At 38.0% G+C, this 15,751-nt stretch overlaps 1 protein-coding gene across 3 annotated transcripts in view; it reads left to right on the top strand.

Annotated features, from left to right (window-relative positions):
• Positions 1–15,751, top strand: part of VPS41 (VPS41 subunit of HOPS complex) — a 263,655-nt gene that overhangs the window by 204,625 nt on the left and 43,279 nt on the right. For all 3 annotated transcript variants that reach the window (XM_010587165.3, XM_023544248.2, XM_023544249.2), the window contains 5 exons: positions 993–1,108; positions 2,633–2,689; positions 6,179–6,240; positions 8,019–8,100; positions 11,203–11,295. In XM_010587165.3, the coding sequence (XP_010585467.1) occupies positions 993–1,108; positions 2,633–2,689; positions 6,179–6,240; positions 8,019–8,100; positions 11,203–11,295 (410 nt within the window). The remainder of the gene's footprint in view (positions 1–992; positions 1,109–2,632; positions 2,690–6,178; positions 6,241–8,018; positions 8,101–11,202; positions 11,296–15,751) is intronic.

Below are 15,751 nucleotides of genomic sequence, written 5' to 3'. Positions count from 1 at the left end.
ACTTAGTCACTGCTCAGAAATGAAGGCAGGGCCAGTACTACTTAGTCATGCCAGAGGCAGCTGTGTTTGGGTGTCATCCTATCCTTGTAAAATTAACTGATGAAAATATAACAAACTTGTTGAAAAGTTTCTTCTTTAAAAACAATGTTTTTTTAAGAGTATTTTCAGTCCTCATGTTGGCCAAGGGAAATGCAGAAGTATTCCATGTATGTCTGAACCTTCTTATGTGAAGCCCCTAATCAGTTGAAAAATGTGAGAGTCTGTTTTAGCCTTGACAAAAAGCAGATGTGATTCATAACTGAAAACGTCCAATCTAGGTATTTTGCTGAGAGCAAACTCTACCACACACTTAGAAACCCTTCAGAACAGGTTTTGTAATTGAATTCTGCATGAAGCCCTCAAGACTGGCATTGTGGACAACATGCTGAAATGATAGATTATGTCCCCAGGGCTTGGGGCATCTGTCATTTGTGCTTTAGATGGCCTTGACCTTCATGGGAAGGAAACATTTATCGCCAACTGTGGGGTGTAATTGTTCTGTAAAAATAGAACAGTGCTGTAAATGACCATAAATAAAGTTTACATATAGCAGGTGAATTCTAATATGCAAGCAGTGGAGAATTTTGGATATTTTAAGTTGGAGTCAGGGCAAACACAGAATTTTAAACCCACCTTGTTTTCCTTCCTTCTTTTCTTCCTTCCTTCCTCCCTCCCTCCCTTCCTTTCTTCCTTCCTTCTTTCCCTTTCTTTTTCTTCCTTCTTTCAAGTAACTTCACACTTAAATATTTTTAAAAGCACTGAAACATTTTCTGTCATTCTCTACCCTTTCTTCCACTCCTTTCTTCCACCAAAGCCAAACACACTTGCTCCAAAGATAGGTGAGTTTTCTGTTTCCTCTTAGGCTGTGTAGCCTAACCAGTCCCCTGAAGCCATTGCCAGGGTTTCTTCTCTTGAGTTGACCCAATTTTTTTCCTCTCTTCTGTCACCTGTAGAGTACTCTGAAGGAGAATCACTCTTTTACATTGTGAGTCCAAGAGATGTTGTAGTGGCCAAGGAACGGGACCAAGATGATCACATAGACTGGCTCCTTGAAAAGAAGAAATATGAAGTAGGTTTGATTTTATTTTCTCGAAAGTACTGACAAAGTCTGTAAGATAGAGAGAATAAAAAATTTTTGTAGCATATCTTTCATGTAGTTGAATTAGAGTGCGCCAAGCCATAAATATGAAGTAAGTTAATAACTTTCCAGTACGCTTTTTGGAAATGAGGAGGAAAAAAAGCTTGCAGTGAGGTTGACTAGCTTTACTGTTAGTTGGTAGAGGAGTTGGTGGTTGAGAGAGAGACAGGGTGGTTAGATACACCCTATTGGAAATTTTATTTTGTGAATTTTTAAGGAAAATAAAATAGAGCTAGTATTTCAAAGGTGATTATTTGGATAATTTAGTGTTATTCATTCTATGTTTATTTCATATGAAACAGTAAAACTATCAGATTAGTATTCACTTAGGATGGTTTGAACTACCAGTCAGATAGAAGGATGTTGCCTACTTCATTGAATCTTTGTACAGACTAATTTGAGTAGGTAATGCCCCCAGTGCGACTTTTACTTTTTTAAAGAAAACATTTTTTAATATTAATAGCTGCAAAGGCATAACTGTATTGGTTTAGTTAGAGGAACTCTGTGGATGGGCTTATATACCAATCAGCTGAAAACAACCAAAAAATGTCCACCTGTTCATTGTTTTTAGGGAAGCTAGGTGGCAAAGGTAGTTAAGCATTTGACTACTAGCCCAAAGGTTAGTGGTTCGAACCCAACCAGAGGCGCCTCTGAAGACAGGCCTGTGATCTGCTTCCAAAAGGTCACAACCTTGAAAACCCTGTGGAACAGTTCTACTCTGCACGCATGGGGTCGCCATGAGTCGGAATTGACTCGAAGGTAACTAACAACAACAGATTGCTGCTTTAAGTTTGTAACTACCTGAAAACATCAGTGAGCAAACTAAGAAAAAGATGGAAAACTTTTTAAAATGCAAAAGCTAGTTCAAGTCTAGGTATTGCTACCTAGTGCATAATCCAGTTATTAGCATATTGCTTTATATCCAGCAATTTCTTACAGAAATAATTTCATATTTTAAATATTTATGGTAAAATAATAATTGTAAACTTTCCAAAAAAAATTTAACGATAGATGTACATAAGCTTATACATATTGCTTACTTTTTACTGAAACAGAGAAAAGTGCCCCTTTCTCAATATATGTCACAAAGATTTAGAATGACAGATGAATTCTTTTGTTTGGAGACTAGGAAAGTGTGTTGTATTTTGACTTGTGTCTGAAATGTGATTCCAGTATCCTAATGTGGAAATGAATTCAAATGGAAACAAGAGAAGTCTTCATTTTGGTTGACTGCCTTTGTTGAAGTTTGAATTCAGTGAGGTTCATTCAACCATAGCATTAAAAATTCCAGTGTTTCAAGCAAGAGCCACCATAAAATGAGGCTTTATTTATGTTGCCCAGAACTTTAAAACATAGTAAATATAGTGTCTATAACTCCAGTATCTTTCTCTCCCACTGTCTGCCATTTTCTTTCTCTCTTTTTCTACTCCTTTTATCATTCTTGTGTAAATACAGGAAGCTTTGATGGCAGCTGAAATCAGCCAAAAGACCATCAAAAGGCATAAGATTCTGGTAAGTGTATAGTTTTATTATATGGAATATAATTTTCTCTTTCAGTAAGTTACAATGAGACTGAAAGTAATTTGAAAAGAACCTACCTTTTGCAATTTGCTTCAGACTAATTCTCTAACCTGTGAGGCCAATATTTCCTTTTATTGAATCAGTCTTTGCTTGTAAACAAGAGACTTTAACACCTGCTAGGAGGTAGTTTTAGATAATTTGGAAGCTGTATTTGTGAAATGGAGCACTGGTGGCACGGTGGGTGAAATACACTTTAAATACAAAGTCCTCCAGTTATGTGTATGAAAGTTTCCTTAAATCCTAGGTAAAATCGCATTATCACAGAATGTATCAAAAGAGCAGTTTCGTAAAACTAGATTGCTTCGGTATCTCCATAATAACTGACTCAATTGATTTTGTTATGGGGACTAATCTAGGACATCAAATACATTTTTATTACATTTTGGACTCTGGGAAAATATGACAGAAAAGCCCACGTCATGGCTAACTGTGGCAGTGAACTTGCAGAGGGAGGGCAGAAAAAAAAATCATACCCTCTGAGTGTGAAGGGTCCTTAGAGATTATCGAGCCCAGTACCCTTGTTTTACAGATGAAAACTGGAAACTTAGCCTTTTGTGGTAATACGGGCTTCAGCAGAAATTCCCTTTGCCTACACTTATCCCAAGAAGCCCTGGTGGCACAGTGGTTAAGTGCTTGGCTGCTAACTGAACCCAGCAGTCACTTCACAGGAGAAAGAGGTGGCAGTTCTGCTCCCATAAAGATTTACAGCCTTGGAAACCCTAGAGGGCAGTTCTGCTCTGTTCGGTAGGGTCACTATGAGTCAGAATCAACTCGAGAGCAGTGGTTTTTTTTTTTTTTTTTTGATACTTACCCATCTTAAACTTCTCTACAAAACTCCAGGTAAGGGCCTTAAAGAAGGTGCAAACAAAATTTTTCAGGGGCTAAAAGGAGAAGCAAGAACCAGAGCATCTTTTTGTCATTTAGAAATATGGAGAATAAGTAAGATTATCTAGAAATGGAGCAGAAGGCATTCCAGCCAGTAGAATAGCATATGTGAAGGCACAGAGACGTGAAATCACTTGACCTGCCTGGATACATGGGGCAGTTGAGGGATTTACTACAGAGATAAGAGCCAGGTGCTGAAGAGCCATGTGTATTTAGGAACTTGGCTTTATCTTGGAAGCTGTAGAAGACAATTTCAGCTTTCAGTGCCATGTCATATTTGCCTTTTAGAAAGATTACCTAGTGGTGGTAGAGGGCAAAAGAAGGCCAGCTGAGACAAAGATCAATTAGGAGGCCTTTTGATAATCTGGGTAGGAAGTGAGGAGACCTGCCTAGAGTCGGTAGAAGTGGAGAGGTGAAGACATATTGAAGATACGGTAAACTAGAATCTTCAGGATATGGTGACTGATTGCATGTGGACAGGAGAATGAGAGAGGGAGTCCCTGGGCTAGCTCCTGGCTTTACATTTGAGCCTGTGGGTGAATGGCATTGCCCTTCAATGAGAGAGAGAGAGACACTGGAAGAAGGAGCAAGATTATGGGAAATAACGAATTCTGTTTTTGACAAACTGAGTTTTAAGCACCTGTGGGACATCATTGGAGTTGAGGAAGAAGATCTAGTCTCAGAAATAGATTGGGAGAGTCATCAGCAAACAAGCGTCATGACCCAAGCATGAGTTTGGGCCAGTCCACACAATAAATGTGTAACATCAGAGGACAGTGAATGGAGCCACTGGGATCTTTTACATTTAAGGGTTGATGCATACAAAACAGGTTTGGAACAGAGGAAGGTTGTCATATGGGAGTTGAGAAAGGAGAACATTTTAGGGTAAAGATAGTTAAATGCTTAGGTAGTTAAAGTAAACAGGTCAAAGGTAAGTCAAGACCAACTAGACAGTTGTACATTGGGTTTGGTAATACGCATATTAACTGTTTAATTATATATGTACTATTTATTCTGAACATATTGTAAGATGTAATATGGTTATGAAGCAGAGTTAAATGTAAACTAGGTTGGTTGACTATGAAGTGGAGAAGAGGGGACTGTAGCAGGAGGCTGTGGCACCGTGAAAAGGTTCTTGTGTATTTTGTGTAGGAAAGACAATTAAACATGCTTTTGCTAAAAGAAAACAGTGAAAATAGTGGTTGAAATTAAAGGAGTACAGGAGAAAGAGGATGAGTGGAGAAGGAGATGGACATGTGTCTTTAAAGAACAGAGAGTTTTTGTCTCACAGATCTGGAGACTAGAAGAAGTCTGAATTCAGGGTCTCAGCAGGTTAAGCTCTTTCTGTGTCAGTTCTAGGGGAAGATCCCTTCTCACCTCTTTCAGTTTCTGTAGCCCCAGACATTTCTTGGCATTCCTTGACTTGTAGACAGATTCTCAAATGCTGTCTTTCCCCTGTGTGTTGCCGTTTCTGTGTCTGTGCTTTTCTTGTATAAGAGGCCACTCAGAGGGATTAAGATGTGAACCTACCCTATCAGTTTCTTTGTTAACTGATAACATCTGCAGAGAAAAACCTTATTCCCCTAAACAAGGTCACATTCACCAGTACAGAGGTTAGGACTTCAGCATGTCTTTTGGGGGGATTTGTTTCAATCCATAACAACATGAGAACAGGTTGGAGGGATAGTCTCTGAAAAGGAGACATTCTCTCATCTGAACCTTGACAAAAAGACCCTGTATAGATATTGTGACATGTGATCTGTTTCCAGAGAAATAAGGAAGATAGTAGGCATCCTTTCTTTTTTATCACTAGTTAACTACAGATTTCCTACATGGTGGTCATTAAAGTAAAACTTCAAACAAACTGAAAAACTCTCTTCGCTCTCTTGGAATAGGCGTGGTCTTTATGTCAATTACGCACAGAATCTTTCTTCCTAGTACAACGTCCTTTCATAACAGGCATGCGACAAGAAATGGTTCAAACACCAGTTTCCTCATCTGTAAACTCATGGGTTTGAATTACAGTTTTTTCTGAGCTCATTTTCACATCAATATTTACTTTGATATTTAATATTTCACTTTAATATGATAGTCTGCCATTTAGTTTTTCTTACAGCATTTCTTCAGATTTGGAATAGAGGAGACAGGTAGCTCAGATATTACAGGTGAAAGCCCAAGAAACAGAACTTTATATTCAGTGACAGTCCAGAGTTACAGGATCACGTTTCTTAATATTGGTGATTTCTTTTCTAAAGAATGAGAGTGAGGGTAGATTAGGAGCCTTTGAAATAGTAACGTTATTTATTTTTTGAAAATTGAGGATTCTAAAAGTTAGAGAGCATGAGCGCAAGTATATTTAAATATGCGCGTGCTTAAGAAAGAAGCAATCATAATTAAATAAAGCAAGCTGGGACATATAAATAAGTTAGTCAGTAGTGACTGTGACCTTAATGTCATGTCCAGCTCAGAAACTGAGACTAAACATTTTGGCTGTTCCAGTTGAATTATGAAATCCCTCTATTTCATTTTCCCTAGGATATTGGCTTGGCATATATAAATCACCTGGTGGAGGAAGGAGAGTATGACATAGCAGCACGGTAATAATGACATTTTTACAACTGTTTGTTAATATGAGTAGAATTGACTGGTGTTAGCAATAACAAAAAAGCCATTCTTTATAGTTGAGACACTTTATTCTTTTTAACAAGGGTAACTTTTGACTTTAATGGTTTTAACCACAGAATGGATTAATATGTTATTTCGCTACCTACTGTCTCATCTTTACCAAAAGAGAAATGTTCTTAACATTTCATAAGAAAAATATCAAGGACATTGAAGAGCCTGAAATGTTACTCTGTTGTTACGCTAACAAGTTAGTCTGACATAGTTTCATGGATGCTGGCAGAAGGTATGAGACTCCTGGGTCAGAGACAAAGGACTATCTCAGCAATACTAAACCAAAACCAAACCAAACCCATTGCTGTCAAGTTGATTGCAACTCAGTAATAGTAGTAGCCAGAATATCAGCCTTTACACCAGTTGCCCAAGCCCCACTTCCCACAGGGCAACACACAGAGGTGTGGCCATGCACATGGAGTAGATTGTGTTACAGGAGAGGAATTCTGAGCTTAGGGCATCTGAATCTTTTATGATGGACAGTAAGCCTGCCTGACCTTTGCTCCAGAGTGAAACATTATCTTTATTATACTGGACAGTAAACAAACTTGCCCTTTGCTCTGGAGGGAAACATTCCCTGTATCCTCTAATTTCCAAGGTTATTCACTCTACAAGCATCCTTGAGAAGAATAGTGTGGAATAAAGGCAGTCAGTGCCTCTGCTTACAATTTGTGCAGAAACTTGAGAGACCCAAGCTGAACTGTCTCCGGACAAAAGGGCGGTAGTAAAATGGAAGTGATCAGACCCTAGACTCCTGGTTTTCAGGGGCCTATGGTGGGCAGACAACATAAATATTATATGGTGGTAATGTTGGTCTTTGTGAATGGCTCTTGCTGGGGCTGTACACATCTTCAAGATGACTTTTCAGCCCTGGGAGACAGCCTGCGAGGCCGGCTCTTAAACCCCTAAGATGTAAGAAAACATATTTGTTTCATGTTTAAAATAAGGTTTGATTCATATGTGGATATTCAGTCCCACAGATTATAGATATATACCTAAACAAAAAAATCAAACCTGTTGCCATCAAGTCAATTCCAACTCATAGCCACCCTATAGGACAGAGTAGAGCTGCCCCATAGGGTTTCCAAGGAGCAGCTGGTAGATTCAAACTGCCAACCTTTTGGTTAGCAGCCTGAATATAGGATTCTGATTTTCTGAAGTCATTTTGTAGTCCATTCTCTTAAGCAATTCAAGAAGTGGTTTACACTGCCACTTTTGGTTGAAGATGTATATGATGAGATTTGTTTAAGGCAGGAAAGGCCCTCAAACCTATAGTGCTCAACCAAAGAGCAAACTCAGAACAGGAGAATCCTTGGGAAAATCCCTATTGTAGCCTTGTGAAAGAGATGTTTCTTTACTTGTAAGTCTTTTGTATTAATTTTTATGATTTCTGTCAGCCTTGTCACAGGAGAAAGATGTGGCAGTCTGGTTTGTAAAGATTACAGCCTTGGAAACCCTGTGGGACAGTTTTACTTTGTCCTATAGAATTGACTCAATGGCCCTGGGCTTGGTTTTTGGTCAGCCTTGTGTATACTATGAAGTGAGTAACAATAATACTTTGATTCTTTGGCAGTTGAGTTACACACATGTCAAAAATCTGGGATGAGAGATCTGTCAAATAACCTGGGCAAATGTCCAAATGTCTGTTTATTTTAATTTTATTATAATTTATTCCTCCCTGGGATGACCTCACCACCAGAAAATGCCAGAAAATTCTTGGGAAAAATGCAGCACTCTGGGAATATGAGGTTTATAAATTTAAAGAGATCGGACAGCTTAAGGTAAGCAAAGCTTTATTTTTAACTCTTAATCTTGCATAATCTTGCATATAGTATATTAATATTGAGATGCAAATAAAGTTGAAAGACTCAGTTACTAGGAAGTGAGTATTAGCTGGAAAGAAAATCTTTTAGAAATTAGTTTCAAAATATAGACCTAGTTTATATTTTATGTGTATGAGATATATAATAATATACAGAATTAATAACATTCTGTTATATAATATGTAATATATGTATATAAAAAATGTATAGCATATATTAAAAATATATATATATATATTTTTTTACATATTAAAAAAAAAAACAGAAACCAAACTCATTGCCGTCGAGTTGATTCTGACTCATAGTGACCCTATAGGACAAAGTAGAACTGCCGCATAGGGTTTCCAAGGAGCGGCTGATGGCTTCGAACTGCTGACCTTTTAGTTAGCAGCTGAGCTCTTAACCACCGCACCACCAGGGCTCCATATTACATATATGGTGTGTTTATTTTCTTACCTCCTTCTGATCCTCTGCTCAGATAAAGTTTTCTTGTTCTTTTTAATGAAGGGTTAATCTTATTCAGTAGGTTATAAAACATAAGGTTTTTTCAGATTTATTGAAGAATTAATGTATTTTTCAAATAGTATCTTACCTGCCTGAAGACAAATGGAAAAATTTGACTGTGTAGCCCTAATGAATACTTTTGATATCTTATTTTTTATTACTCTACCTAGAGCAGAATATCCACACTGGTCATTAAAGTGTTTCTAAGTCTGTTCAGGAGCTCTGGTGGCATAGTGGTTAAGAGCTATGGCTGCTAACCAGAAGGTTGGCAATTCAAATCCATCAGCTGCTCCTTGGAAACCCTATTCGGGCAGTTCTGCTCTGTCCTATAGTGCCACTGTGAGTCGGAATTGACTCAGTGGCAACGGGTTAGTTTTAGTAGTTATGCTTGTTTTAAACTTTTCTATTAATTTTTTATTTTTAGGCCTTTCAAATGCTTACTTGGGCATATAAATATGCTTTTAAAAAGCCTCAGTTACTCAGCTGGTCAGCCTATGACTCCTCTTGTGCTTACCCGTACATGTTGATCTTCCCTGGGAGTGAGCCCTCCACAGACACTTCTCTTCATGTTTATTGAACTCCTCCTGGCAGATCTCATCAAGTCCTGGGTCCATATTTACCCTGGTGGCATTATAACCTGGATCTCTTGATATTTCCAATTGTGTGGTGGCAATTTCTCCTTGTATATTCTATGGACAACTCTAATTAATATGAATTAATTATCCTCCCCAATTTTGATCCATCTCCTTTCAATATGTGTTACTACATCACAGTATACCCATTTCCTCATGTTTAGTATCTTTTTTAATTATGTTTAAAGTGAAAGCTTATAATTCAAGTCAATCTCTCATACAAAAACTTATACACACTTATACAAAAACTATGAAACCCTAGCTGCTCTCCCCCTAATGTAACAGCACACTCCTCCTCTCTACCCTGTATTCCCCGTGTCTGTTCATCCACCTCCTGTCCCCCTCTGCCTTCTCATCTCATCTCCAGACAGAAGTTGCCCACAAAGTCTCTTGTATCTGCTTAAGCCAAGAAGCTAACTCCTCACCAGTATCATTTTCTGTCTTATAGTCCAGTCCAATCCCTGTCCGAAGAGTTGGCTTCAGGAATGGTTCCGGTCTTGGGCTAACAGAGGGTCTGGGGGCCATGACCTCTGGGGTCCTTCCAGTCTCAGTCAGACCATTAAATTTGGTCTTATTACAAGAATTTGAGGTCTGCATCCCACTGTTCTCCTGCTTCATCAGGGATTCTCTGTTGTGTTCCCTGTCGGGGCAGTCATTGGTGGTAGCCGGGCACCATCTAGTTCTTCCAGTCTCAGGCTGATGCAGCCTCTGGTTTATGTGGCCCTTTCTGTCTCTTGGGCTCGTATTTACCTTGTGTCTTTGGCGTTCTTCATTCTCCTTTGCTCCAGGTACATTGAGACCAATTGATGCATCTTAAATGACCACTTGCTAGCTTCATGCCTAATATCTTTAAGCCACTGTTCTTAATGAGGACATCTTATTAACCTTATTCTATTTAATCTCCAATTCTTGTCAGTTTTACCTTGCCAGTACCACCTGGGCCTCTCCTCTCTCTCTCCAGTACCACTGCCTAAGTCTTGCCTGAGCTATTGCAAGTGCCTTCTGATACATCTATGGGCAACTCCATACACAGCTTTAAAAAAATAGTAAATCTGGTATTCTCACTTCCCTAATCTCTTTTGCTTCCAAATTCCTTTCATGACCCCACCTCATCCTCATCTCCCTTCAGTGACCCCCATTCCACATCTCTGAACCACTTTGACCACCTGAACACAAGTGTGTGTTCATGTCTCCACACCTTTGCTCATGTTGTTCTCCCTTTTCTTTGCCTGATAGACCTAAAGCATATACTAATTCAGTGTGCAAGATTCTCCTCTGCTAACCATAGCCCTTTGTCAACCCAGCGCTTACAAAGCTTATTACAAAATGTTTCAATGATCCCTGTGAACTCTTTGAGAATGGTGCCCCTAGCTTTCTGTCCCCAGTGCAAAGCATGGTGTTTGGTGTATAGTGCACAACAGAGTAATTTAACAATATCGGGAAACCGGACTTTTATCGCAGCACTGGTAATACCCAAAGAGCACAAGCTATATTTGCCCCTAATTTTAAAAGATAATTGTGAGCTTTTTAAAGGTTAAAATACCCCAGTTTAAGGGAGCAAAGATGAATAAATGACCTAAATTCCTTGATTACTTAAGAAATTGACTTTTATAATGTCTATGACCTTTCCCTCCTAATTTTGAGATTTTCATTAATTCATCAAGGAGAACAGGGAGATAAAGATTAGCCTAGGCAGTTGTTATTCATTGAGTCATTCATTTTACATACGTACATAGATAATCTTTAAAATATAATGTGTTGCAATAGAGTTTATATGAATCTTTTCTCTTCATATAATTTTCCATAGTACTTCGTTGCCTTAAATTTTAAAAGTAGAAATGCAGCTTTACATTTTGTGACTGACTGGAATAAACTTTTGTTTTACCACTCTTTAAGGGATTTCTTTGTCCTTTTTCTTCCCTAGGCTATTAGTCCGTATTTGCCGAGAGGGGACCCAGTTCTGAAACCACTCATCTATGAAATGATCTTACATGAATTTTTGGAAAGTGATTATGAGGTATGGCATTCTGTTGTGGAAATATTTACTTGTTCTCAATGGGAAATGTTAAGAAATAGAAAAATAATAAAATGGAGTGATTGGCTTAAAGGAAATAGATTTGCAGAGTGCGTTTCATAGATGAAACTGAGATTGATAAACCCTGTTGATAACTAATACTTGTCTAGACTGTGGAAATTCGCACATTGTCACTGATTTTAAAGAATTGCTTAAAATTACCTCTTTACAAGAGCTAAAGAAAAGGAGAAAGTGCAGTGTTATGGATTTCATAAATAAAATGGCAGATGCTAATTGATGCCTCTACTACCCCTAAAGAACTCAGCACAGACTAAAGCATGAGACTCCATACTAAGGTCACCAAAGAAGGATTAAAAAGAATTGGGGGCAGGAGTGGGAAAGGAGATTGAAAAATGATCTGTTAGATTATTGGTCGAGGAGAAAGGCGGTACCTGCATTGTTTATCTACTATACACTATGCATCTTACATGCATGTTGCCGTTATATGTTCCTAACAATACTATGAGATGAGGAGTAAAGTCCCAATTTTACAGATGAGAAAATCAAAGATTAAATAATTAAATATTTGCCCAAGACCTTAGATTTAATAAATAGTCATGCCAGGATTTGAATTTAAATTTGGGGTTTGCAGGCATCCAAGAGAAATTATAATTTTTAAAACTCGTTCATTTAACGGAACCCTGGTGGTGCAGTGGTGAAGGTCTTGGCTGCTAACCAAAAGGTCAGCAGTTTGAATCCACCAAGCCGCTCCTTAAAACCCTATGAGGCAGCCCTACTCTGTCTTATAGCATCACGATGAGTCGGAATCGACTCAACGGCAGTGGGTTCATTTAACACGCATTTATTCAGAAAACATACTTTCTTCATGTATGATGTCCTTGATGTCATCCCACAATTCATCTGATCTTTGGTCGTTTGTCTTCAGTGAGTCCAATCTATTCTTGAGATGGTCTCCAAATTCAAGTGGGATATATTCAAGGTCATATTTTGGTTCTCATGGACTTGTTTTAAATTTTCTTCAGATTTTTTAGATTTCCTATAGAACAGTGGCATAGTGGTTAAGAGGTCAGCTGCTAACCAAAAGGTCAGTAGTTTGAATCTACCAGCTGCTCCTTGGAAACCCTGTGGGGCAGTTCCACTCTGTCCTTTAGGGTTGCTATGAATCAGTATCAACTCAATGGCAGTGGGTTTCTTTATAGGACAGTGTCTTAGTCATCCAATGCTGCTGTAACAGAAATAACAAAAATGAATGATTTAACAAAGAGAAATTTATTTTCTCACAGCCTAGTAGGCTAGAAGTCCAAATTCAGGGTGTCAGCTCCAGCAGAAGGCTTTCCCTGTCAGTTCTGGAGGAAGGTTCTTGTCATTAATCTTCCCCTGGACTAGGAGATTCACCTCGCAGGAACCCCGAGTCTAAAGGATGTGTTCAGCCCCCGGCACTGCTTTCTTAGTGGTGTGCGGTCCCCAACTCTCTGCTTGGTTCCCTTTTCCTTTTATCTCTTGTAAGACAAAAAGTGGTACAGGCCACCCCCCAAGGAAACTCCCTTTACATTGGATCAGGGATGTGACCTGAGAAAGGATGTTACGTCCCACGCTAATCCTCTTTAACCACAGGCAAAGATTATTATTTATAACACATAGGAAAATCACAAAGTGGAGGATAACCACATAGTACTGGGAATCATGGCCTAACAAAGTTGACACATATTTGAGGGGGACACAATTCAGTCCATGACAGACAGATTTTTTTATTTTCTAAGGAAAATCTGTCCTATAGGAAATCTAAAAATAGAGAAGCCATTATTAGCTGTATTTATTGGATAATAAGAATTCTTCATTGAACAAAGACTTGTAACGGACTTCTCATTTCTTTCCAGTATGTTCTAGTACAGAAGGTCTCTCATAAATATTTCACCTTTGTACATCTTTGCAGAAGAAAATTGAGTTGTCTCTAAAAATAATGGCAAATGATATGAACTTTATTTAGAAATACCGAGGAGTATCATACTTTTTCTTATTTTTAAAATAGTATAATTTAAGCCTAAAAAGGCTATTTTATTATTTTTATGATTCTATTATAATTACTTTGAAGAATTCAGCTCTTACTTTTTCTAGTAACTAATTTTAATCTTGTATCATCAAAATTATTCTGTTGACTCGTATCTGGAAAAGTTTTGACTGAGGCTGACAGAAAAATAAGCACTGTCTAAAACGTTGAAATTAGAGCTTGTAGAATTTTTCTTCTGAATGTTTTAGGGTATCTGCCTGACCTGTACTATTATGAAGGTTATAAATAATTTGCTTTTATTGTCATAAGCCCTCATAAATAATTTGTTTTAGCTTTCTTTAGTCTCAGTTTGTTTAACTCTGAATTAAATTGTCACATAATTGATCCAATAGTAGTATTGAATAGCAACATTTTGATCACATATTATGGGAATGAAAGTTTTATGCTGCCACACAGCATTAAAAGACTGCAGTTAAAAAAAAGCTGCAATTCCAGGGAATATAAACTTCTGAATTTTCTTGTCTTCCTAAAAAGATCAGAAGTGACTGTTTTTCCTGGAAGTGATGATGTTTCTAGAATTATTTCTCTGGGGTTTCTAGTTGATTACATTTAGTTCTACCTATTAATTTACAGGAAACCCTGCTGGCATAGTGGGTAAGTGCTACAGCTGCTAACCAAAGGGTCAGCAGTTCGAATCTACCAGGCACTCCTTGGAAACTCTAAGGGGCAGTTCTACTCTGTCCTATAGGGTCGCTATGAGTCGGAAGTAACTCAACGGCACTGGGTTTGGTTTTGTTAATTTACAACCTAGCAGAATTGCTTTAAATAGTAAAGTTTTTTCCATGATGTTAATGACAAATGTATAAGATATAAAAAATGAGACAATTTCAGTGACATTTCATTTAATGAAATGAGTACTTTCTAACCTTTTACTTACTGTGATGGGCACTGAGGTGTTCTGTAATTTTGCTCATTCTGTGGTCATAGCTCCCTAATGACTGTGTCCTCTAATAAATAGTAAGGGTCACAGGGCTGATTTCATCAGTATTTCTTAGCTAGCGCATTTATTCAAGGGTATACAAAGCCAGTTAAGCAGAGCGAAGCCTGACATGGAATGTAATAAATGTTTATTTCAGTTTATATTATTTTTTTATTGGGGTCATCATGCTTTTATCATACAGTGTGACCAGTCATTTTGTCTTAGTTTGTATTAAAAGTTGACAGTAGTTTGAGGCTGTTACATGGATGAGAGAAAGAAAAATTAAGCCAAGCATTCTTCCTCTTATCCCTAGTCTTGGGGTCATTGAAAGCTGCCAGTATTGGGGTGGATATCTTTAAGGACTTCATTGCGTTATACGTTGCACAGAGTCTTAAGAAACATCCGAGTTTTCTAATCTAGCAGTCTTATAAAATACGTCATTTTACTTAATGAATCCCCATATCCCTAAAGTCATTATTAGGGTAATATGTTGTAAGGTTGAAATTTGAATGAGAATACATGTAGTCTCTATTCTTATTTCTTACCATCCTGCCTAGTGGTTATTGTAGTAAAAAGTAGGTGGAATTTTAATGAAACTATGTTCTTGTTTCTTTTTTTTATTTTCTTCTTACCAAATCCTGGTGCCTTACAGAAGCAACAACTACCAGACTGTTTTCACTTCTCAATATCATTTAAACAAATTCGAAGTAGATCATTACAGCATTAGTTATCACTTGATATTTATAATATAGTTTTTCCAATAACATGAACATTTTTACTTGTATTTGCTGCCTTTTGAATATATCTTAAGTTATTTTTTTCCCTAAAAGTTGTCAAGAATCAGTAAGTCAACCATTTCACTGTACTTGGAGTTATAAAACTTGAGGGCTAAAGTCAGGAATCAGAGGGCAGAGGCTACACAGGATACTTGCCAAGATGCAGTCTTTAGTGGTGGGAAGGAGACAGGATCTGATCAGGGGTTCTAGAGTTATCTCTCAGAACCACAAAATTTAAGATCCAGAAATAACCAGAGTGAGCACTAGCGGGTAAGACTTGAGCCAAAGTCCCAAATCCTAAAATCGAACTATACTTGGGAGCCAGAGTGAAAAGAGGACAAAGATGGTAACTTGTTAATGGTAGGATGCCAGATCTCCTGAGTAGATTATATATGAACCCACGAAAGACTATTTCACCTTGGGAACAGCCTAGGCCCAAGCAGGGCCGCCATGTACAATTATGCCAGCTGTACACTAGTACACTAGTACAACCGATAGTCAGCTGCACACAGCAGTCCAGACCTCAATGCATAGAAGGTGGTGGGGAAAGCAGCCAACTTGGATAATACACATAAGATATTAAAGATGCTATGCAAAGCTTTATAGTTAGTTAAGAATGAGGATGGAGCAAGTTAGTCCTAAACTCTGTAAGTGCAGTGGAACTTTATAGAAGGA

Source organism: Loxodonta africana, chromosome 8 (assembly GCF_030014295.1).
Source record: "Loxodonta africana isolate mLoxAfr1 chromosome 8, mLoxAfr1.hap2, whole genome shotgun sequence".
NCBI classification, from domain to species: domain Eukaryota; kingdom Metazoa; phylum Chordata; class Mammalia; order Proboscidea; family Elephantidae; genus Loxodonta; species Loxodonta africana.
Note: the sequence above shows the minus strand (reverse complement) of the source record. Positions and strands in the feature narration are given on the sequence as shown.